This window comes from Tyto alba, unplaced genomic scaffold, assembly GCF_018691265.1.
Source record: "Tyto alba isolate M040663 unplaced genomic scaffold, T.alba_DEE_v4.0 Super-Scaffold_46, whole genome shotgun sequence".
Classification (NCBI taxonomy): domain Eukaryota; kingdom Metazoa; phylum Chordata; class Aves; order Strigiformes; family Tytonidae; genus Tyto; species Tyto alba.
This window is the reverse complement of record NW_024881322.1, coordinates 9,563,914-9,587,887: the sequence shown is the minus strand read 5'-3', so window position 1 is coordinate 9,587,887 and position 23,974 is coordinate 9,563,914. Positions and strand designations below refer to the sequence as shown.

Sequence of the window (23,974 nt, the reverse complement as noted above, 5' to 3'; positions counted from 1 at the left end):
CACAGGAGACTGCAGGTCCTTCTCTAGGCTTCGGTACCTCTGCATTTATTTATACTTGCAGCAGATTACGTGGGATCTGGCCCTTCCAAGTTTTACTTCTAGAGCTGTAAAGTCATTTCAGCCTCCAAACATATTTATAGCAGGGAAACGCTACCAAACACTAATTTGTACAAGAGAGCAAGCGTGTTCTTGGCAATTTTACTGCTGTTCACCTCATGTGATATTTATTTGACTAAGGCAGCTCGATTGCATCCTCCCCTGTATTTTGCAGTGGTCCAGTGAATGTTGCTTGGGGGGATCTGGTGCCACTCAAATTAAGGGGAGGCAGCAAAATCGTGCCTGGTGGAAAAGGACGAAGCAGCAGCAAGGATCCAGAATGAATGCTGGAGCCACACTCTCCTGCTGACTTCTTTGATGACTCGGAACAAATGCCTGCATCTCCCACTTTCAACAGGGAATGCTGAGCAAGGGAAGACACATTTTAGGTCTGATGCTCTGATGTCTTAGTCATTCGTTTAACCTCTTGAAATGTCAGTGAAACCTCCCTCAGTCTGAGAGTCACACCCAGACTATTCTACTTTCCTCCAGGTTTAGTTTTGCATATTGTCAGAAAACCTGTTTGAAATACTCAACTGTGTGTGTTTGCATGTGAATTTACTCAGTTGCTGCTACCTGAAACAAGATGGTATTTCAGAAAGTTAAAGTAACGAAAATGCTACAAGAATGTGATACTGTTTTGCTCTAAACCCCTCAGTTACAACATCTCCTTTGGTGTGGCACTGCTGTCAGGAGTAGTTTTCCCTTTATAGCCCAATGGGTCGTGCCAGAGAACTTTCCTTTCTACTCAGCAGCAAAATGTGTGGTCATCTGCAGCCTGGAGCAGAAGACGCTGGGCTAGCAGGCAGCTCAGCATCTTTCACACTCAACCTATCTCTTTTGCAGATGCTGAATTGCTTTTTCCCGTCCTTATATGTTTCCCTTCAAGGTCACTGTTTATTAATTGCTACTTGAAAAATTTTATGTAGGTGGCAAATTTATTGCTCCATGCCTGGCTCTGTTGTGGCAGCTTGCTGACTGAAGTCCCCCCCCCCCCCCCCCCCCCCAGGACACGCACAGAAACAAATCTCCTTAGAAGCACACCCCATCCCTGTGATATGCACGATGACCATACGCTGTATTCAGACTCCCTGTCGCAGTGCCTGGACCAGGCTTATGCAGCAATGAAGCTTGGAAAAGCAATGCATAACTGCCTGGTTTTCCAGAGGGAGAAACTGGAAACCCCTAAAAAATCGATAGGCTGAGGTCGGTGCCTCAAAAACACAAAACGTGTGTTTGCATCTGCAGTGATCAGGTGAACGTGGGCTCATCTATAGACCTCCCACCGATGCAGAATCCTGCTCAGAACACCCGACTCCTAGGCAAAGACTCGGGGCTACATCTCCTCTTTGATGCCACTGGCAGGGCCAGAGGACAAGGGCTGTTCCTGCGAGATCCCCGACAGGGAGCAAAGCAAAGGGCACTGGAGAAGCGGACCAGGTTCTGCAGAGGGACAAACTGGGGGTTTCCCAGCTCCTGAAGGCTGGCGGGTAGGAAAAAACCAACACTGAATGCTGTGTGCCAAACAAAAAGCCAAAGCCGAGCTCCAGGAAGCCCTTCTGGAGCAAAATGCACCCTGCCAGGAACATACGGAGAGAGGGAGGGAAGGACGAGAGGTGCCCACATCCACGTGGGGCTGCAGGGGAACGGGGCCTCTCCAGGCTGAGCCAGAGGGACCACTTGGGCCGCATTTCGGGTCACGCAGGGACCAGCTCTGGCAGCTTTTGCAAGTGCTGAACGGCATTTGCAACTTGCCAGGAATTTCCACGGTGTCTCTGTGTTTGGGGCCTCTCTTATTCCCTCAGTTTACAAGGAGGCAAAGGGAAATAACCATCTCTCCCCCCTCACAGCAAAGCCCTGCTTGGCTGCCTGTCAGCAAAGATCCTGTACAGTATTAAAAGTACACTTTATTTTCTGTACAATTCTCATCCAAATCTCCAGGCATGGAAATGTCCACCACGTTGCCAGAAAAAGTCGCAGATTGCTCTGCTGCTGTGAGACACCCCACGACTGTCCAGGAGGGGCACCAAGCCCGGGCCACCAAAATCAAGTGCTGATGCTTTCTAGGCGCGGGGAGGAGAGGGGGAAGGAAGGAGAGGGGGAGGCAAGTCCTGCTCCACCGCCGGGCCGCGAGCGAACAGAGGCCTCGACTGCTCCCTGGGGAGCAGCAGAGGCACCCTCCGGTTCACGTCATCGTTCGTGCTTAGCGTGGGAGTCGTTGCGTTCGACCGTCACCCCGTTCCCGTTCCGCGTCACCTCCTTCCTGTTCCAGTCCTTTTCCAGGTAAAATTCAGCGAGCACGGGGCAGTGGTCCGAAGCTACCCCACCCCAGGACCAGTTATCAGGGATCCACGGGTTTGTAAGACCTTCTCGCACAACAGCCCAGTGGCCTGCATGAAAAAGAATCACGGAGAAAAAGAGAAGTAACTCTGCCCCAATTTGACACACGCGGCTAACCTAACTAAAGGTTACACGGCCTCACTAAAAAGCAGCTCTACCTGTGAAAATCTTTTTCAAGCTCCGACTGATCCAGATATTATCCAGCGACTTGGATCCTTGTGGGTTCTTTGTGCTGATGTTGGTGAAGGTGCTGGAAGGGACCAGGTGATGGAACTTCTCCTTCCTCAGGATGTCGTGGTCGCTGCTGTCTGGGGCCTGGTTAAAATCTCCAAGAATGATCACGTCTTTTTCTCCTAGAAAACAGGAAAAGTAGAAATGAATGGGAGGAATAGACATCCATTGCTTAAGTACAAGGGGGAGAGGATAAATGGGAGGAGGAAAAATACAAATAGTGAGTACCAAAGCTGACTTTACTCTGAACTCCTGAAAGAAATGCTGTTTAAAGCCTTTTTCGCTAGCTATTTACTCATGGCCATTCTCTTCATGATGATAAAAAACAGCCAGTACACATTTCATGCTTGTTTTTAAATATCATCTCATCAGTGTCCTTTGCTTGCTATTCACCGATAGTGACAAACTCTGTTTCAAACTGCAGTTCTGGTCTTAGAGGTTTCTAGAAATCTGTGACTTTGTAAGCTTATTTTTTTCTTTTCCTACAAGAAACACAGATGGGCTTTAACTTGTCCTGACATTGCCTTTTTACAGATTTGTTGTACACTTTTGTGAGGATCCCAGGAAGACACAGCTTATGCTGGTATATACCAGCGTCCCAAAAGAGCAGTGCTCATTCTAACCCTCTGCATTTAAGAAATCCCAAGGAATAAGCCCAAGGAGCAGCCTGCAAGCCTGACAGCAGAAGATGAGGTCACAAACCACACGGACAGTCCCCAACTGTAGCAGCTTTCCTTTGCCAGGCTGACTGAAGGGGTATGGCTGAACTTGGGATCTCTTAGATCTTGACTATGCCTGAATTTCCAAAGAAACAAAGGGAATGACTAGAAATGATCGTCAAAAAAACCCTGTCTTCATGTGAATAGAAAATGACCTCAGTTACATTTTCTTTCCAACCCTAATGAAATGAGAAAAGAAACTCTGGACCCTAATTTCATATCCACAATGTGTGCTCCCCTAGCTCCACAGCTGCAGATGGAGATGCCCTTGTTTGTGCCCTGGGGTGGGAGGACAACGCACATGCCCTGGTGCCCATCCCAAACCACTGCCAGAAATGTCTGATAAGACAAACAAGAAAGCTGCTAGCTTGTCAGAGACATTGCTGCATTACAGCTTGGTACCAGAGAAGGAGGAGAATGCTAAAAGGAGGCACAAATGCACCAAAAATTATCCCAAAGATGACTTCAGAGAAGAGAGCTGTGAGAGTCTGTAAGCTTTTTCCTTTCTGGAATTGAAGCGTGGGAGGAGACGGGGTGGATGGATGGATTGCTCTTACCATACCTACTGCTTATGGAAAAACATCCTCGTTTTGTGCCGTTGCTGTAGCAGTAGTAGCCAGGAGAGGGAGCGCAAGTTCAACAACAAAATCTATTCCACTCCTGTCTTACACTGCATGAAAGATGAATTGGGAAAGGACAGGAGAGCAGCGAGATTGATAGCATATTGACTTACAAAAACAAATACTTCAAAACATGCTGCTTGCTAAGATGCAGAGGGGTGATGAAAAGATAGTGAAGCTGTTTGTGGTTTCTCTACCCTTTGCAAGTAACAAATCATACTGGAAATGACGTGAGGTTTAAATATTCTATAAAGTGTTCATGACAGTGGCCTTCCCACCTTTAAAAGAAACAAAACCCCCAAATCTGAACCTGAGCTATTTTAAGCTCCATCGGAATGCGAAAAAAAAAAATCAGTGCTTGTCTAATGGGACGATAGTGCTTGCTGGGAGCTGGTGGCTTTGCACGCATCTCATAGGAAAAAAACCAACATCTCTCGATTGGCAGGACCGGGAAGCCTGAAATGCAGCCATGCCAGCTCAGTCCTTCAGGACTAGTGCTTGCTTAATGGCCCAGGCTGCATTCGGCTCCTTCCATGCTTTCAGCTAGCTCACATAAGTGGGGAAAGGCCATTACAGAAACCTCTGGAGCACATCCTTGGGGACTGGTGCTTAAAAATGACAGAGAGGCAGGGATCTTAACAGCAGTATCCCAATCCCACACAAAAACTGTTCTGTTCCATTCTTAAAATATTTGCGCTTCTTTTAACAAACCCTTGAGTCTATTTCCCTTGCAAGAAAAATCTGTGAAAAAAAACATACTCAGAAGTGAAAACTTTGACTGCTCCATTCTGCACAGTTTAGAAATAGCGGAGGCTGTAAGACCCAGCACCTGCACATGTGCTCAGGAGGAGGTAAGAAATCAGCCTGTGGCACGCCCAAGGAAAGAATCGCTGTATTCTTCACCCCTTAAACTTTTGCATCCAGAATAACTAAGCATAAAATCATAACGCGGCGTAAAGTTGACAAATGGAATAGGCTAGGGCACGTCAAAGAAGCTGAAACCCAATTTGCTATTGGGGAGGGAAAGGATTGCTTCTGGTCCCCTCCCGCAGGAGCTTCTGGGGCTCCCCATGACTGTGAACCACCAGGTGAAAGGCCGGACAGCCCCACGCTAAGCAGGAAAAGCAGGAAACACCAATTTTCTAGATAGCCACCAACTTAATTTCCCCTTGTCCTGGCTTGCTCTCAGCCCTGATCCTGCCTCTGCCAGCGCCTGTGACAGCAATGCCACGCGTGGCAGCGCAGCGGTTTTGTGCCTTGTCCCCCTCCCGAGACCCCGACAGACATCCAGCAGCGGGAGGGAAGGAAGCAAACCCCCGCCTGGGTCCTCCCGGGTGCGTGGCTGCCCCTCCTCGGTCTCCCCTGGGTCCCTCGGGGTGCAGAGCCACCCTGCAGCAGCTGCAGCTCTCGGGGGGTCTCACGGATCACAGCCCCAACGGCTCTCGGCCAAACTGAGCAAAAGGTCCAGAAGAATTCATGCCCTGGCCCATAACGAGGGATGATAACTGATCAAAAACTGCAGTCACGATGTCCACAGTTACAATCAGAGGGGAGTGGGGGGGGGAAATCGAGACAATGCTACTGGTGCTGTGATGTGATTTTCCTCTTTTGGAGGAAATGATTGTTCTGAGACTGGCAGGGCTCATTCCTCCTTCTCCTCAGGACTGGGCAGGAGAGGCTGCTTGAGCCAGAGGCTCCTCAGCTGATGCAGCCTGGTCTTCCTCCCGCAGGACTGAGCAGCAAGCGCTCCCTTACCAACCAATTTGCTGCTGCAAAGGTCCCTCCCGCAGACCACCCTGTCCCACAGGGACCCAGGGCCTCTATCTGGTGGGACGTGGTGGGATACACCCCTCAGGGGTGCTCCCACACCCATTCAGACCCATCAGGCTCAAAGCAACCCTGCCCTTGTCCAGGGAGAACTCTTCAGGTGAGGAAAAAGTCCGGCCTTTTTTTTTTTTGGCAAAAGCATCTGCAAATTCACTGAAGCACCGGCGCCTTCCCGCCGTGTCTGCGGGTGGCTCTCGGCCACTGAAGCAGAGCGTTGCCCTAACTCAGCCCCACGCCGCAGGGGTTGAGCACCGGTGTGCCAACCCAGTCGCCTGAGGGACGTCCAGTGCCTGCAGAAGGCTGCGGTGTTGAAATCTGCTTTTCCACAGGAACCGGGAAGCCCTCCTTCGCTTCGCAGCAGTCCGGAGACGTCTGCAGGACACCCTCCCCGACCTTCCCCATGCCCTGAACAAGTCCCCTCAGGAATTAATCAGACCCTTAAACGCCCAAATCCTTCCTGGAGAGAGTGAAAAGCAGATGATGAGCAGGATGTGATGGTACATTGGCTGCTAAGAGGCTCCCTACCGCCTCCAAAAGGTCTTCTAAGCCTCGTGCCTGATGCATGGGCAACCCATGGAATATGGCCAAGCCAGTCGGGAGAAGATGACTAAGCCAACACCCTGGTTTCCCCGCATCCAAGCACTACAAGCATGTCCAGAATAGAATCTGTGTGCTGCCCGTGGCCACCGCACTGAAGATGAACTGGTGGAGTTCCTGAGAGGAAGAAGAAGGGCTGCTGCAAAGAGCTAACTATAAGCAGCCAACAGCCACTGCGCCTCCAGTACTGCTGAAGGGAAAGAAAGAGTGGGAAAAAGGAACCAGGACCCACTGGTCTGATGGGAGAAGTATGGGGACACTAGTGCTCTCCATTACAGGAGGCTGTGGATAGTAACCAAATTCCCTCAGATGCTCATGTGGCCCCTTCATAAGAATGAAAGATAACAGAGTAGACGTCTGTTAGCAAAATGGGAGCAGAAATTCAAATTTACTGCAGTACCCACAGACAAATCAGCTCTTATTACTCATATTTTATGGATTGATTTGGAAGAAATGGAAGGATGGTGGTAATTTTAAGCATGACATTAGTTTTGGCAGGGTAATTCAGTGCTTCAAAGTAACACGTGTGTACTACCACTTAGGAAACACGACCTGCATCCCACAAGTTTGTAGGAATGTGAATCTCTTCTTCTGTGACAGACTAAGGCAAGAACAAGCATGTTCCAGTAATGTGCCTACCATATGCAAATAAAAACATGAAATAAAGAGAAGCCCTAATGCCGACAGTCTAAATTTAGGTGCAGTGGAAATGCAACTCGGTTGACTTCGGAAGAGCTACACATTTATCTGTGTCTCAGTTCAGCCTCTGGGGATTAAACAAATGATCCTTTTGTTTACCTTCATCCTTTCCAATTTCAAGGTACGTGGACAAATACTTAAATCAGTAGCACTTAAAAATAGCTCTGACTGACTTCTTGCAGCTCAAAAGGAAAAACAATAGAACAACCATAAAAACTGCGAATACCTCTTGTGTTATACAAGAGGGATATTAATGCTTCCAAGTGACCAACCTTGCTAAAGTGGGACAAGCTGAAAATCATCACTCATATAACCTTGTAACTCTCTTGCATCTTTGTTAAGCAGTAAAAGAAGGGCTAGATTTTTCTACTCCTGTAACAAGATCAGCAACATTTAGAATCTGAAATGTGCTGTTCTGCTTTGTAGGAAATGGAATTTAATTTGCAAGTGTCAAAGTAAGAAGCAAATTCTCAGACATGAGGTAAAGAAATGCAGCTGGCTATTACAGTGTTCAATTTCAGATCTACATTCTGGTGTCTTTCATCCTGGTGTAAAACCAGAGCAACTTAATTGAAGTCAACAAAATCATCCTGCATATTACACTCAGGTACCAAAGCAGGATTTGGACTCTTTTCTCATCAGCAGCCATCTGCTGAGTTGCATTGGGTTTTTCAAAGTGCTTCCAATTATACAAAAAGTAAATGTATAGAACCTATTTCTTGTGGAGAAAAGCCATTAAGCTTTGTTTTGATATCAGGTAGGTGTCATTTCCACAAAGCACTTAAAATAGGGTCTTAACCTTGATGTCTGTTTTGGGTTTGTTTTTTTTTGGTTTTTTTTTGTTTTTTTTTCCCTTGGCTGAACTTACTCTTACATTAGCAGGTAAGAGAAAAAGAAGGAACTTCATTTCATTTGAAAAAATGGTGTCAAAGTCAATAGGATCCCCTGTGCTATTTGTGTTAATTAGGAGACACTGTAAGACAACGAGCAGGGGAAAAGCACATTTGCCATGCTATGGATCACTCAAATTCAAATACCAGTAACAACAATGCAAAGCTGATGAGGATATTTGTGAAACCTGCACTGAGACAGAATTTTTTCTTTTATTTATTTTAATTCCTTTTGATTAGATAAGATGACCAGCATGCATGTGATAGCTGGCAGGAAAAAAATGCCAAACCTTTCAGAGTCTCCTGCAAAGTCTGTGCAAAGGCTGCCAGTTTGTGGCTGTCGTGGTTCTTCCCAGTATTCTCTCCTGCCAAGGACGGCAAGGCCAGGTGAAGGTTAACCAGCGTTAGATCATTCACCCCAACCTGTGGGAGGAAGGAGGAGAAATCAATGCCATGCAAACAGGGCACCGAAGGTCACAAAGCAAAACCACGTGCCCGTTCCTAGTACTTTTGGGTGTAAATCCGGGTGACTAGGGCTCACTTTGCTATCTCTGCGGTGTGTTTTGGCTGGACTTGGTTCTGGGAGGAAGAAGGGGAAGGTGTTTTTGCAGCTCTGTTTGCAATAACCTGATACCCTTTCAGTTCTGGGGAAATTGGTTTGCATAAGCAAACAGCTTCTTTCCACCATGGCTGCAGAAAGAACCTCTCTGCTTATGAAAATCAGATTATGCAAAACCAGTTGTTAATAAGCTACAAATAATGTTGTGGTCATTACATGGGATAATTACGACTCTCTTGTGACTAGTTCTGGCCCGTTACAGAGACTAACCAAGAAATCTAATGTACCTTGAAAGGGGCTATTGGCTCCCTGCAATCTTCTGCTTACCTTCTGGGACTCACTTTGTCACGTGACACGAGTAATATCTGCCCCTAATATTGACCTGTTTACATTATTAATTGATTAATATAAATTATCAATAATAATTTATCTATAATTATTTTATTAATGCTTCTCTCAAAGCATTACCAGAGATGTCAAGTTCCCCAAACTGGACCCTTCCATCACACCCTGTGCGGAGAAGGGGGCTGTATGCTCACTCAAGCACACGTAGGAGAACAATTTCCAAAATGCATGATGTTCTTTTAGATAGGTTCAGCCTAGCGAAAAAGCTTTAAAATGGAAACTCTGCAATCTGCCAGCAACACGTGAGAGATCAGCCTGAGTCCCTCAGGAGCACTGTGCCTTCTATATTTATTATAGAGATCCCTTTTGACCACACTTACCCCTCTCCACTCACAATTTGTGGCACTGACAAGAATCACAGCCCTGTGGCTGGCTGCTGCTGGATACGCACCTTGTTCTTGCTGTGTTAATTTAGTAAAAGCAGAACAAGGTGACTGGTGACTTCTGTCGCTCTCGGCGGCCGTGGTTGCCACTGAAGACCCACCGACCCTCACGTGCCCAAACGCTGCCTTGCAGCAGGGTTTGCTCCCACAGGAGCCAGAGAAGAGACTGATTCTCTGCCACATCCATGAAGACCCTATATGGGTATGTGTCATGGTTTTGACCTACAGTCAAGCCTTGAGGCAGTGCTGAAGTGATGAGATGGATTAGAGCCTTATGCAAATTTTTATCTGCTAGAAGACTGTGTGTCCTTCCATCTTCTTACCGCTGATTTTTTATTAAAAGCTCAATTCTGCAAGGGTCAGTTGGCTCAATGGCAGTTACCTTGAAATGTGCAAGATACGGGTGAGGATATGAGTGCTTCCCATTGCCATTAGTCTGTGCACTCTCCTGAGATGAAGCATCTTTCAGTTCAATACCAGCCGTTGTATCCCAGAGGAAGCCAGAATATTCAACTCCCTGGAATTTAAAAATTAATTAATTAAATAAATAAATAAAAGCTGGTAGTAAGAAGGTAAAACGAAACCATTCTGCTCAAATCCAGCCCCCTAGGTGAAACTTTTGCCCGCCAGCTTCCATACCACTGTCAGTATTGGCAGTGGTGTACATCCCTCCCAAAATACACAGAGGCAGTGAAAGACGGTGCAGTTCTATATCGCGGCTCGGTGCCTGCTGAAGGCAGGAAGCCCAACTCGCTGTGCACAAGCATAAAGGAGAAACAGCACCCTGGGCCATCAGTAGGAGATAAAGAAGCAGGTAGAAACGCTTCTTTATCTCACCCCAGCCAAAAGCCCCACCAGACGTGGGAGGAACGATCCCCGGGCAGCCCCGCTGAGCTGACGCGCGTATTGCCCTGCCTGCCGCTCGCAGCCTCGCGTGCCTGTACCCTAAAGGCAACTTTAGCACGGCTCCATCCAGCCAAGGGTGAAATAAGCTGGTTTATTTTAGGCAGGTGGAGCGCGCTCAGGACCGCCGCAGGGGCGACAAGACAGAGGTGCTGCCTCTCGTGCGCGTGTTGGGGCCGATACGGCCCTCGCTCCCTCCCGGTCCAGGCGAGGCATCGGATTCTTCCCAACGTGGCCCACGACAAGGTGGTTTGTCACCCATGGGACTATCTGCCTAACCCTGAGCTCGGTGCCTCGTGGCTCCCCTGGGCGACTGCGAGGGCTTGTGGCAGAGGATGCCGCGCGCAGTTGTTCCTTCTCCCCGCGCCGTACGCCGTCTCACAGGCTTCTGTCGCCCGCGAGCTCAAAATACCTGGGCTCCTTCAGTCTTTTGGCATGAAATCTGCTCTAGACCTCTCATCCCTGTCAATCTTCTCTCTTCTCCAGCTCGAACGTTTTCACGCTCAGTGCTCTGCTCCTTTCAGCCCTGTTTCTATCATCCCGCATGGGCTTTTTTCGATTACTTCGGAACGTGGAATTCGCATTTTCAGAAAGCTGCCCGCCCCAGTTATCTAATTCAAAGGCTGTCCAGCTGTCCTCCCGTCACCCAGACACATTTTCCTTGGTATTATTCAAACCCACTTCCCTTAGCAAATCGTAGTTAAATCCATTGCAAGAAAGAGGTTTTTTTCCATTTCAGCTGCAATAAACAAGCACTACCTGCTCTGCTGACTTCCCATAAGCCTTGAAAGAAAGTATTAAGGTTGGCTAAAGTCCTTTGGTAGCTCCTTTAGAGAACTCACCTTTAAAATATTGACAAAATTATCCCACCAGTCAGAAGTCTAAGGTCTGAAAACTGCTATAGGAAAAGACGTGGAAGAATAAAACTGCTCTCAACAGCTGTTCGCTGTATCTTGGCTCCAGATTTCACATCAGCATGGTGGTCAAAAGTCATTGCTTGGTTGAAAGCCAAATTTCTGGGACATGTGGAAGCACAAGACTGAAGCACCATCCACCATTTTGCATTATTTAGGCCTGTAGAGCATCCTGAGACCAGCTTGTGCTGAAGATGCTATATACTCCGGGTTGCACTGCGTTACTTCACTGTATTGCATTTGTGTACATGGTGTTCAAACCTGGAGGACTCATTAACTAACCCAAGGGGTAGAAAAGGTTTTCTGGCTTAGCGGAGGGTTCTCCAGCATAGCCAGATTTTTGTTAAAGCAGCTAAAAGGAAGCGTCAGTAGATAACATTTGTATACTTAGCTTGGCCACAGACTTCTCCCATAATTTTGGGAACCATTTGTCCTTACATCCCTACCAGTAAAACAAAGTAGATGATGATTTTTATTTGCTGAGCCCATAGTCAAAACTTTCATTGCTATCTTTGGAAACTTCAACAACTTTGCACAACTTTTTAAATTCAGTGTTTTAATGATCTGGCCTAATAAGAGATCCCAAAGGAAAATTCCAGTCAGGAACAAAAATATCCTGAAGCGGATTTGCACTCTGCGTCGGAATTAAGTGTGAATTGTGTTAAACCTTGGACACATCCAGACCCTCCGTGTCTTTCTAGTGGTAGCTGGAGTCCAATCCTTGTGGTGCTCAGGTGGTGAGTTTTGGTTTGGTTTTTGGTGGTTTTTTTTTGTTTGCTTGTTTGTTTGTTTGTTTTGTCTCATTCTTGGGTTTTACTCAGAAGGGCAATAAAAGGAGGTGCACCTCCCAAAACACCAGTCCAAACACAGTGAACAGTGACACAAGCTGACTTGGAAAAGCCAAATTTAGGAAAAGTGGGTTCTAAGCAGCATGATGACGGGATACACGTATTTAACAACGACAGTGCTCAGAACAGATGTAGATGGCCCTGTGTGCTGCCAGGCACCACTCAGTACATGGCAGGTCTCGGTTCCTCCTTCTACCCCCCAACAACAGCCACGCTACAATAACTGCGTCATGAGAATGATCCTGTTCAGCAACAACAGGCTCAAGCCTGAGGAGGACCTTGCTCTGAAAACTTCAAGGGAAAAAGAGAGAGATTTCCCTTGGGAGAGGCTGCTTTTGGGCACTGTTAGCGGTGTCCAGTCCAATGTAAGCTACGCCTTGAATACTGCCATGGGTGCAGCTCTCACCACTGTATAAATTCGTACCTCACTGCAGTACTTACATATATATTCCCACAGCAGAAGTTGCTGCAGGGAAAAGCACAGTGCAGCACGGTGCAGATTTCAAACGGGGTCCACAGCACTTCGGGGAATGTGTGAGATAAGCTCCTCTTCCAGATGAGGATGGCAGGCTGCACAGCCCCTCGGCGGGGTCTGCGCTTCCAAACCAGGAAGATGGGGAGCCCTGCCGAATGCCAGATGGTGCTGCACTAGGGAACAAGCTCAGGAGACTAGTACAAAAAAATTCAGGAGTACTGCAGCCTGCCAGGAGCAAAACCAAGAATTCTTCCCTTGTCCTAAAGTGTAGCCTTTCTTCTGTATTTCTTTACTGCTTTTATCCACCATACCTCCCTCAAACACACACACTTTCCTCCATACAAGTGTGCCACAGGCTGAGGAAAACAATTCTTCCAAAAAATAAATCGCACAGTCGAATTGAAAGCTATAGGAACAGCCAGATTAAAAAACAAGAGATGCAAACCTTGCCAAAAAAGATTTGCAAAATGTTTTGCATGAAACATTCAAAATATGTCCTTGGTTAGAGGGGAAAAAAAACCAAAGCCGAAGTTCAGATTTAGGGATTAATGTACCTTGTGTAGATGGCCCGAGGGTTTTTCGGAAACAACACCCTTCCAACATCCTCTAGGGCCCTTCCACTTGCGGATGTTTGGCAGCGTCGGCTGGTTCAGCTCCATACAAAACTAGAGAGAGAGGAAAGGGAAAAAAAAAAAAAAAAAAAACAGCTTTGTAGGGTTTTAAGAAAAATAGCAAATTAAAGCATAAAGCAAAGCATTGGTAAGAGACACCGTGGAGCAGAGACTGTTCTCTGCCCTCCCTGATGTCTCGCAAGGGAGGTGGTCTGGGCCACATCCCAGGCGGACTTATCCCTGACCGGACATTACTTGGAGAAAAAAAAAAAAATTAAAATAACTCTGTGCAAATGCTGTGAGTAGAATGTTTTTCCTTCGGACTCTTTTTTCCTCCAAAGCCACTTGTCTGACTGGAAAGGGGTTTCCTCTGTGCCACCTCCACAGATGCTGACTGCACCGTATCCCACCCCCCGAGGGGCTGCACGGAGAGGGGCTGCCAAACCCCCCGGGGGGGCAGGAAGCCCCCGTAGCGTGGCTGGCTCCACTCCAACACCGAAGCCGCCGGCACAGCACCAGAGGAAGGGTGTAGGCCAAGCTCAGTAGCCGGTGTTTTGGGGCTGAGGCTCCTCTGACTTTACACCAGGGACTCCCTGTGCACGAAGGGATCGGCTGCACACTTGCGCACAGGCCCAGGAGATGCCTCCGGTGCTCCCCAGAGGCGTTCGTACAGCCACAGCACTCGGACACCTCTACATGTCCAGAGACATAGAGGCTGCATCCTAATGCCCAACTGATCGGGGATACTATAACTGCGGACACCATGGAAAGCCCCCAAGTCCACCTGGGTAACATCTTGAGGTTGAACTATAAAAATTATGACAATAATAACAATAGTGATAATAATTTTAATAATGATGATGATGATAGTGAGAAGAAGGAGAAGAAGAAGGAGAAAAAGAAGAAGGAGAAGGAGGAGGAGAAGAGGAAGAAAAAGAGGAAGAAAAAGAGGAAGAAAGAAAAAGAAAAAAAGAAAAAAGAAAGAAAAAGAAAAAAGAAAAGAAAAAGGAAAAGAAAAAGGAAAAGGAAAAGGAAAAGGAAAAGGAAAAGGAAAAGGAAAAGGAAAAGGAAAAGGAAAAGGAAAAGGAAAAGGAAAAGGAAAAGGAAAAGGAAAAGGAAAAGGAAAAGGAAAAGGAAAAGGAAAAGGAAAAGAAAAAGAAAAAGAAAAAGAAAAAGAAAAAGAAAAAGAAGAAAAAGAAAAAGAAAAAGAAGAAAAAGAAAAAGAAAAAGGAAAAGGAAAAGAAAAAGAAAAAGAAAAAGAAAAAGAAAAAGAAAAAGAAAAAGAAAAAGAAAAAGAAAAAGAAAAAGAAAAAGAAAAAGAAAAAGAAAAAGAAAAAGAAAAAGGGAAAAAAAATAAAAACAAAAAATTAAAAAAAAAAGAAAAAGAACCCCTATGCCCTGGAAAATCTGGAATCTGAAACCCCTTGATGCAGACAATGTGGAATACTTTTTGCCAGGAGTATAAAGTTTAACAGGAGGAGCTACAGCCCTTTGGAGAGCTGATGTCGGGCCCAGGAGGCTGGCAGGCAGCGGCGGCAGCCCCGCAGAAGGGCCCGCACGCAGCAGCTCGGGCTGCAGGGAAAGGGGCTGGTAAAAAGCATCTGACACTGGAGAAACTGCGTTGAAATGCTGAGGTTTTCACAGCCCAACAGTATCCTCAGGCAAAATCTTGTATCTAGAATGTCTCTCCAAATCAAGCAGCATCCTAACGGAGAAGGATTTTCAAGGCAAAGAATAACCAGTACACAGTGCCTCTTTGCAGTGGGATGTGCCAAACACAGTTTGAAGAGCTACAGTGGTAGGCTGCACAGATATAAGCTTTTCCTACATGGGTATCAGCAAAATAATGGGACAGGTATTCTCATGTTTGTTTTATCTTTTCATTCGAAAATAAAAATCAAACCCTGCTCTTTCACTCACTGCCTTGTCTGCAAGGTCAGTATGCTGGAGGCTGAAGCTGTAAGCATCAGCTTCTCAGGTACACGCAACACAGAAACCCTTTTTTGCCTTGGAAGGCCACACACTCGAGTGAAAATACCTGGCACACCTTTTGAAACAGTACTCTGAAATGCAAAGATTGGCTGGTGCTTCTTACTGAAGATGCCATATTAACATACCACGTTATTGTCCGTTATATACCTCCAGGCAGTGCTAGGGCTGGGCTAATTTAGTAAACGAGGAGGCACGCAGGGTGGTGCACGGCCTGGGAACAGAGCTCTGCTCTCAACTGATTGCCAGGTGCTGCCCTAATAAACACAGTAAATCACAGCAGGAACATTCTTATTCATTCCTGATGTCACTCTGATGACTTTAAACAGCGTGAATTTGGTGAAAGAATTTTCTAACATTTAAATAACTTAAATCAGTACAAGAAAAATTGCTGAAATCAGGAGTTAACTGTAACCCGACCAAAGAGTTAACTTATCTCTGGGTTGCAGGTGCCTAGAAAGTCCAGCCAGCACAAAGTATACGACAAGGCTGAATAAATCATATAGAAACAATGACTTTATTAATAAGAGCATCTGCAGCTGACTAGTTTGAATATTTCCTTTCCTCCAAATTGATTTTTTTTTTTTTTAAGGGCTTGATTTAACTTTGCTCAAACAAAAAGATGACAAATAAGATTAAACGGTTTAGTTCAGAAAAAAGCCATCAGCCCATTCGGGGTATGCTTGCAACAACAGAGACCTTGGCCAGCAGCAGCTGACTTTAATCTGTGCCCATTTTCCAGGGCTTACAGACACACAGATTTTGAAGCTGTGACAACATACTTGCTTAGGTCATGTTTTTTTGCTGAAGTGAGAAGGGCATTTCTCAAATCATGTTCTTCTGCCCACAAAACCCAATGTCAAACAACATTACGCTTTCCCTTGTACAGTAAAAACATACAGACAAGTTCCCAGCCCACACTGGGAATGAAAAAAATGCCTTTCCTCCTTTGCAAAACTAAGTTAGAGCTACACCGATCCCTTTGAGAAGCTGTTCTTCGAGCGATAAAGAAAAATTGAAATTAAAATCTCAATCAATCAGCACAACATTTCCTTTCCCAAAATCCTCCTACGGAAAAAAGCTCTAGTTTTGTTTTTTGTTTTTTTTTTTTCTCTAGAGCCCTTCAGGCTACAAGTTTCCTGAAATTCAATCAGCTGCTTCAATAAATCCTACCCATCCCGAGTCAAAACTCTCACACGTACCATAATACCAACAGCACCAGGGCTTACTTGCAAGGATGCTCAGTATGACACCTATGCCCCCGCGGTGTCTCTTGCAGCTGGGTGCTGGGTTTTGTGCTGCCAGGGAGCAGGAACATGGCAGCACCAGGCTCCAGGCATGCTCCAGGAAAAGAGCAGCCTGTGCCCTTCAGAGGTCACCCCCCTTGTGCCAGGCGGACCCCGTTTGGCGTGCAAGGCACCGCCAAGGGCCACCACCCCAGGAACTGGGACAAGCCCCGTTGCCTTTGCTCACCAGCACCATGTCATTTTCCCAAGAAGGGAGGATCCAAAGACGTAACTGCTCTTTGTTCACCCTGATCAGGAGCCAGTGCCAGTTGCTCCCAGCCCCTCCAGAAGCAGAGGTGGGTACAGGAACGAGCTTATGACTGACACTGGAGAAGTACAGAGGGCAGTTGGAAGAAGCTGGGGAAATGCACATTTGAGGAGGGACTGGAGAGGGGAAGGCAAGGGGTCTTGGACTAATTTGGGAGCAAGAACATAGACTGGGCTGGCACATGCTGGAGATCATAAGGGAGTAACAGGCTCCCTAACACACCTACCTGCCTCCCCCAGACACTCCAAGCACTGCCGACAAGAGCATCTAATTTGTGCATTAAGTTAAATCTCTTCCAGTGCAGTAACTCTGCGCACTAGGAGAGCTGCCAGCAAGCACCCCCCAGTAGCCCAGGAGCAGATCTCACCACTTCTAGTTCATCAGGATGCTCTAGTCAATCCTTGTTTTCTTTTGGGGTGCTATTTGTGCAGCCATCCCTCAGTCAGGCACAGCAGGGCCACCTTTTCCAGATGACAACAGTGCTTCATGCTGAACATCTTTGCCTGTCAAGCGTTACCCCTGTAACACCAGCACGGGCGACCACACTGAGCCAGCGACCTCCCTTGAGGTGAGCATCTTCCACTCAAAAAGAGGATGTGCTGCTCCTAAACCCCGAGGAAACTAAATGTGACCCAGGAAAACAATGTCTTAGGGCTTAATAAATTACACATTTCTTATTAGCCAGTGATTCCTCTTTGGAAGACACTTGCATTTCAGACCTGGAGTCAGAGCAGAGGCTGTAAGGAGGGCAAGGAAAGAAAGAACAGGGATGGGGAGCTTCCAGGGTGAGCCTGTTGTTATGGCATGGTACGTCTTGGTGCAGTAATCATCACCTGAACTGTAGAAAGACACTCAAAGCACTTAACTGTCCGTTTTGGTTAATTACCACAGAAACCTTCAGGCTAAAAGGATACTGCAGTAAAGATAAACAACAACTTACTTCATCAAAACAAAGGTGATTTTGGTTCCTCTTAACCAAGAGGAGAGACATGAGCTAGGGAATAAATATTCCATTTCTAAATGTCATATGTACACGGTTCCTTTATTTTTAACAGGCACTAGAGGGAGCAGCTTTAATGAGTACCAGAAAGGCATACAAAGCTTCTATCAAGTCCTTAACATTTCAGCGATGTTGAGGTGTCACATTCGCAAAGATTTGAAGCCCAGCGATGCGCAGGCGGGACACTAAGTTGTCCAAGCCTGCTCTGCCTACTTCAGCTGGGGCTAGTCCTGCTCTGCAGAGAGGCACCGCGCTGCTTACTGAGGACACGTAAAAGCAAAGCATCAGAGCACTCCGTCATTTAGGCACCCCTGGGGTTAGGTAGCGCCTAAAGGATGCTTGCCAGGTTTGGAAAGTTTTTCAGACTGAAGGCATCGTTTCCCACGTCAGGCACCTGAGCCCCCGCCCGAGCTCGGCCCTGGATGTGAATCCAGGGGGTCACGCACCTCCCTCCCGCCGCTGCTGCCTCACTCACCCATTGTACTTACTGAATGGGCAGGAAATAATTATGCTGATAAGCTCAGCATTATCTCAATTATCAAAAGCGTGTAATGATTTGTTTCCATATACGAGCCTGTTCGAATCAAATCAGGTTTTTCTTTTTTTAAGCCAGGCTTTACAGGATCAGTTGGGGAGTGGTAGGAGACTGAGTTTGCACTCCCAAATTATTTGCTTTGCTTTCTGAGTACTTATTTTGGAAAAATTGAGCAGTGAGTTTCTACAGTGCCCTCCCAGATGAATTACAGCTCACTGCAGTCAACCAACTGCTTAATTCTTTGTAATATCTAAGAGGAAATTACTTTCTTTATCTTTGAATATATGATTAAAAAAACAGATTGTAGCCCATAAACCCAGTTCTCTGCTGGCCTTTAATCATAGTGTTCCAGGGACAACAATGCGGATCATTCACTGGCTTGTTCTCCTACCTTCTTCCTAAACAAAAGTGATTATTTATATAAACAATGTCTTTTTTTAGCTCTTCAAAAGGAAGACATGGAAACCTCTGGTGCAGAGCAGAGAAACAACAACTGAAAGAGGCAATACAATAACTCCCCTAACATATTTTAAGTGCTGGGGCCAATACTGAAGAATTATGGGATGCTCAACTATCGATTGTCAAAATGGGATACATAACTGCTTTCAGTCAGTTTACAATTTAATGGGAAGTTGTCTTCACAGATGCCTGGTGGAAATTTATGCCTCCCTCTCCCTAAGGAAGAGAGCACCCATATTTGCCAACCTCCAGGTAGGAGAAGTTTCATGGGTTCTTAATTTCCCATGTTTCCATTCACAAGATGAGTTTTTTCCTTGTACTTCATGGGACAGACTGATTTTGCAAAGACATTTCCTGACTACTTCTTTTCATACCCTTAAGGTCTTTTTTTATTTTTAAACATAATACAGGAATTAAGGCTCAAGAGGTTGTCAAGGATGGTCACAAATCTTTGCGGCCTTTTGAAGAGAGTGTTTTATTCTGCATAAGTAGGCAGTATAATCATTAACAGCAATAATGGCATGCTAAGGGAACTGATGTGATATATGAATAAAAAGAAGCCCTTGTGACTATGAGGCTTTTTCATCAAGCTGCTTTTATGAGAGATGAGTGGTTGAATTCAAACACTTCTGCTACATTGACATAAAACAGTCTGCTCAACTGGTTAGCTGTGCTAAAATCATAGCCACTCCACGGCCGACTTACTACTATGTCATCTGCTGTAAATACTCAGGTGTTTTTCCGTGTTTTTTTCCCCATCTCATTATTTCCAAAGGATTAAGACAAGTTTCATTTTTCTGCCGCTTCTGCCACCAGAAATATAGCTCTCTGGGAACGCAGGTGTGTGCTTAGGGAAGATATTATTGAGATTATTAGAGCACTGCAGCATCAGATGCTCCAAGCAGTGACTGACACAAAGAGATCCGAGCCTTGCACAACGTGAGCCAGAGCACACGTACTTTGTTTGGACCCATTACGACCACTGCTCTGCATGGCCATGGGCTGTGCATCCTCATTTGGGCTAGAAATAATGCACCAGCCAACTAGGAGTCAGTGGCTTACCCAGGAACCTTCCTTTTTTTTCCTTCTTTCTTTTTTTTTTTTTTTTTTTTCCCTTTTTTTTTTTTTTTGTTTGTTTGTTTGTTTAATCCCTGGGCCTATCCTTTTCTCACGAAACATGAATCGATTTCTGCAGCGCGGTGTAAAACCGTACCACTGTGAGTACAACCTTACTCACCCCGTAACCACCAGGACCACATGAGATTAAAATCGGTTTATCAGAACCTAGCCCTCAATATGGAAAGCAAATACAAAATCATCCTATGAAACATGAGACCCAAAAGTGATAAGAAATAGTTTCCTGTTCACCAATTAAAAAAAAAAAAACCCAACAAAGCGACCAGTGAGCTATACCGATGTGCCATTGATCTGAATCACCTTTCCTGCATATTGCCTTCAGCCAGAGGAAAATGGGGATGTGGGGGGGAGCAATGCGCTCATACCAAAGAAGAACAAAAAAACCTGAAAGGGAACAGGGAAATCATGGTTTTGAATGTTATTAATCAAGGAAAGCTGCTTAAGCACATAAGATAACTAGGTCTCTCCCCATTCCCATGATAAATATTTACTTATTTCTGGAGGTGTCAGCAAGTGAGTTGGGGGTTTTGGTGTTTTTTTGGTTGTGTTTGTTTGTTTTTTTTTTTTTTAAATTATGCCCTTCTGGCATATACATGGCAGTGAAGACAGATGGGACTGTGCTGATGTGCACTAGGAGAAGGAATAAAAGCATTGTGTTAAGAAAACTGCTGTGGCACAAGGAAAAAGACACAACCCTCCTTATTACAAAGTCATAGTTTGGCCACCTCTACGGAGCCTTGCATCAAAACTAGTTATTCACTGGGCATTTTACTTCCACCCATTACTTTCCTACTGTTAGTATGAATGTTTTCCCTAACTGATTTACAGCTCTGCTTAGAGCAAGCATTCTTTCCCATGGTAAGAACACAAAAACAAGGAAGAGAAAAATATATAATATGACTCACAACCATTGCCAGCCTCAAATATTTATTCTTCCTTCAGGCATTGATTACGCCACCATACAGAACGCTGTGCCACCTTCTATAAAGTTATTTAAATCTGTCTCACATACCATTCCATTACTTTTTCCATTTCTTTTTTTTTTTTTTTATGCTTATTATTAGGAGGATGTCTTCCAGGCTGCTAGCATTAGGACATGTCATCTCACCTCTTTTAAAAAAAAAAACCTTATACACTTCTTACATTCTTTTTCACACCTCTAGTCCCTAATTTAAAGAGCCCAATTTGACACTGATTCCTCTCTGCAATAGCAGATTCTTTATTTATAGGTTTGCATGAGTAATAGATGGTTTTCTGTCTTCACCCCCAAGCAACACCCTCCACAAAGTCTGTGGGACTGTTCTCCAACCCTAACCAAAGTTCTGCTCTAACAGATGCAATGGACTCTGGCTCCCCACAGAGCGCGAACACATTACTTAAACTTCATGAACTACCAAAAAATCATTTGGGCTGACAATAAAGCACACTTGCTTCTATGTCAATCTATTTAAAAAGTAAAAAATCCCCAAGCTTCTCCAAAATTGCAGACTACTCAGAACTGGTCCTGTTCTATGAACATCTTCTAGAAGCAAGCCAGGAAAAAGGACTGACTAAGGACCCCTCTTACTTCTACCACCCACAACCAAAACCTAAACACCTGCCAGCATTTGTAAACACATACTTTCTGTTTCTCCTTGTTCTGGAAATGTAGAGAATGATTTTGCTGATGGGTAAGTTTGGCTTCTGTTCCAGGATAAGACTAGATGCTTCACAAAAGAATGCCAAGCTAGTGCACCAAGCGATCTCCATACCACCACCTCTCAGGGAGGCACAGCCGTGCTCCAGGGGAGAAGAGGGCACCTCCCAAAGGTCAGTATTTTAAGAGCAACCTGTGTTCTCCATGGCTCCCTGTGATGTGTATAGCACGGCTTCTAGCCTTTTGTTTCTTGACGTCCACTGATCATCAGAAAACAGATGGGCAGTGCAACTACAGAGAAAAAAAAAAATCCAGCCAAGATCAAAGACGCCAGAGCTACTAGTAGGTGAGACCCTGTGCTTCCAGTGCTGCTGACCACTTGGTGACAGGTTGCAGCAGAGGGGCCTGGAAAGACAAAGTAGTCACAGGTCCCCTGCAGAGAGCTGCTGAAATCATCATGGAGCTGGCCAGAGCCATAAGGTCCACTGATACATCTCCTTAAACTTCGAGCCATCTAAATCCCTCCTAGAGGACAGAAAGGAGGAAAAGAAGCGAAAAGCCAAAGGCAAACACTGTATAGCTGCAGGGTTCCTAAACCAATTTAGTTGACGGGATAACCCCAAAGAAGCCTCCCATACTGTAAGAAACGGTGTCAACATCATTTCCAGCTCCACTCAGCCAAAAATGGTTCCCTCACAATAACAGCTATACTTCCCTTCACCCTGAGATTTCTTGACCCCAGGAGGTGAAGTCTGAAAAAAAGACTTTGCACCACTGAGCATTACCTGCACTCAGATAAACAAGCAAGACAAGTGAAAGAGATAGGGAGAAATATAGGAAGGGTGTGGGAGAGCAAAAGGGTAAGTAATAGGAAATAAAGTGAGAAAAATAATTAAAATCAGTTGGATGATTTGGAATAATCTCCTTTTACTCTGAGTGGTCAATTGTTCCTTTGAAGGAACAGGGCAGAAGGACCTACTTCAGCTGATGAATTATGCAGAAGAGCATCCCAAGGCTGACTTAGGCAAAGGAGACAGTGAGAGATGTGACTCCACCTCTCTTCTCTATAAATGGGGAACAGAAAAACGAGGCAGCAACAGGGTGGACGAAACTGATCAACAGTCCCAGCTGAGTCAGTGGTAAAGTCTACATCTCCTCCTCCTGCTCTCTGAAAACGAGACTGCTGTTTCCTTATCTGACTCTAGAGGACACCCAAATGTACTTAAGTTTCAAAGGGGTCAACCTCTTTCTGGAAAGGGCAGATCTAAGAACAGGCAGTAAATATAACTCATTTACAGCAACTAATTCATTCATTGCTAATTGCCTTAGAATCTTTTTTAACCAACATCTCTGAAGCAAAGCAAGATTGCAAGACAGGGCTCACATTGTACAGGAGGATTATGGCATTTAAAAATATGCACACAAAGACTCAGTCCTGAACTAATTGCAGTTAAAAAAAAAAAATCACATCAAAGAGGAAGGACTGCCTTGGCCTGGGACTCAGAAGACTGAGGTTCACTTCCCGACTCTGTTCGGAGTCGGTCATCTCAGGTGACTCTGCCAAAATTGTGCGATTTCCTTGTAACTCCAGCGTGCCTCCGTAAATCAAAGATAACAACACTTCTTCCCTGCCTCTCTGGGACTGCCGTCTGATTGCACTTTCCAGAAAAACTGAACAGCAGCAACAGTGCAGGGCGTTATGGCTGCGCGGGCAACAGACAGATTCCAGGTGATCCCACCCCAGTAGCTGCAGAGCTCAGACAGCAGCGACAGACCCTTCCCCTTTGGGGGGGGGTGTCAACTGCCCTTCCCTGCTCTTCCTTCAGGTGACACTTCTGGTAGCTCCCACGCCAGTACAATTATACACAGGGAATAATGTTTGCCTGCAAGGGCAGCACTGACTGCGTGACCAGCCACTCGGTGCTTTTACAGAAGAAACGGTGATGGGCCAGACAAATGGCCTCGGGTGTCCAGCTGCTCCGTGTCAAGACCTATTATAGCTCATTTCCAACTGTCCTAGCAAATGCATACACAAACATATTTATACACACGCAAGCAAGAAGCGATGTGCCTATGCTTAACCCTGCAAATGGAAAACAGCACCTCTCTTTCAAACACCGAAAAGCTCCTAGGGATAACCTTTCACAAATAAACAACCTGCTCTGCTCCGAGAGGGATTTTATAAAGAACAGAGATTACAATGGTCTTAATCACGATTAAACACTGATCTGGCTCAATCTACTCAAAAGCAGACAAAAGATAAATAAAAACCTCCAGCAGATGCATTTCATACTGGAAATTCTGGAACCTCAATTGACGTCATACTTTTTATGTTCAGATAATATCTGGAGGAAACAGTACACTGGATCAAGAAAACAAAAGCAAATTTCTAGTTAAAATTCTCCATGTGCTGTGTGGAAAGGAGAAGGCTACAGCAGGGAACGCACCAGGCAGCTCAGCAGTTTACAAACCTGTTTTTGACTGTAGCTGAAACTGCACTATTAGAGCGATGCCACTAGAAAGAAATAAGCATTCCCTTTTGTCCTC

At 45.6% G+C, this 23,974-nt stretch overlaps 1 protein-coding gene across 1 annotated transcript in view; it reads right to left on the bottom strand.

The window, feature by feature from the left end:
• Positions 1-1,983: 1,983 nt before the first annotated feature.
• The window catches only part of EEPD1 (endonuclease/exonuclease/phosphatase family domain containing 1), a 63,449-nt gene continuing 41,458 nt past the window's right edge, over positions 1,984-23,974 (bottom strand). Inside the window, exons 3-7 of the mRNA XM_032988852.2 lie at positions 13,061-13,171; positions 9,749-9,883; positions 8,310-8,442; positions 2,595-2,789; positions 1,984-2,486 (exon numbers count right to left, since the gene is read on the bottom strand). Of these exons, the coding sequence (XP_032844743.2) occupies positions 2,287-2,486; positions 2,595-2,789; positions 8,310-8,442; positions 9,749-9,883; positions 13,061-13,171 (774 nt within the window). The 3' untranslated portion in view covers positions 1,984-2,286. The remainder of the gene's footprint in view (positions 2,487-2,594; positions 2,790-8,309; positions 8,443-9,748; positions 9,884-13,060; positions 13,172-23,974) is intronic.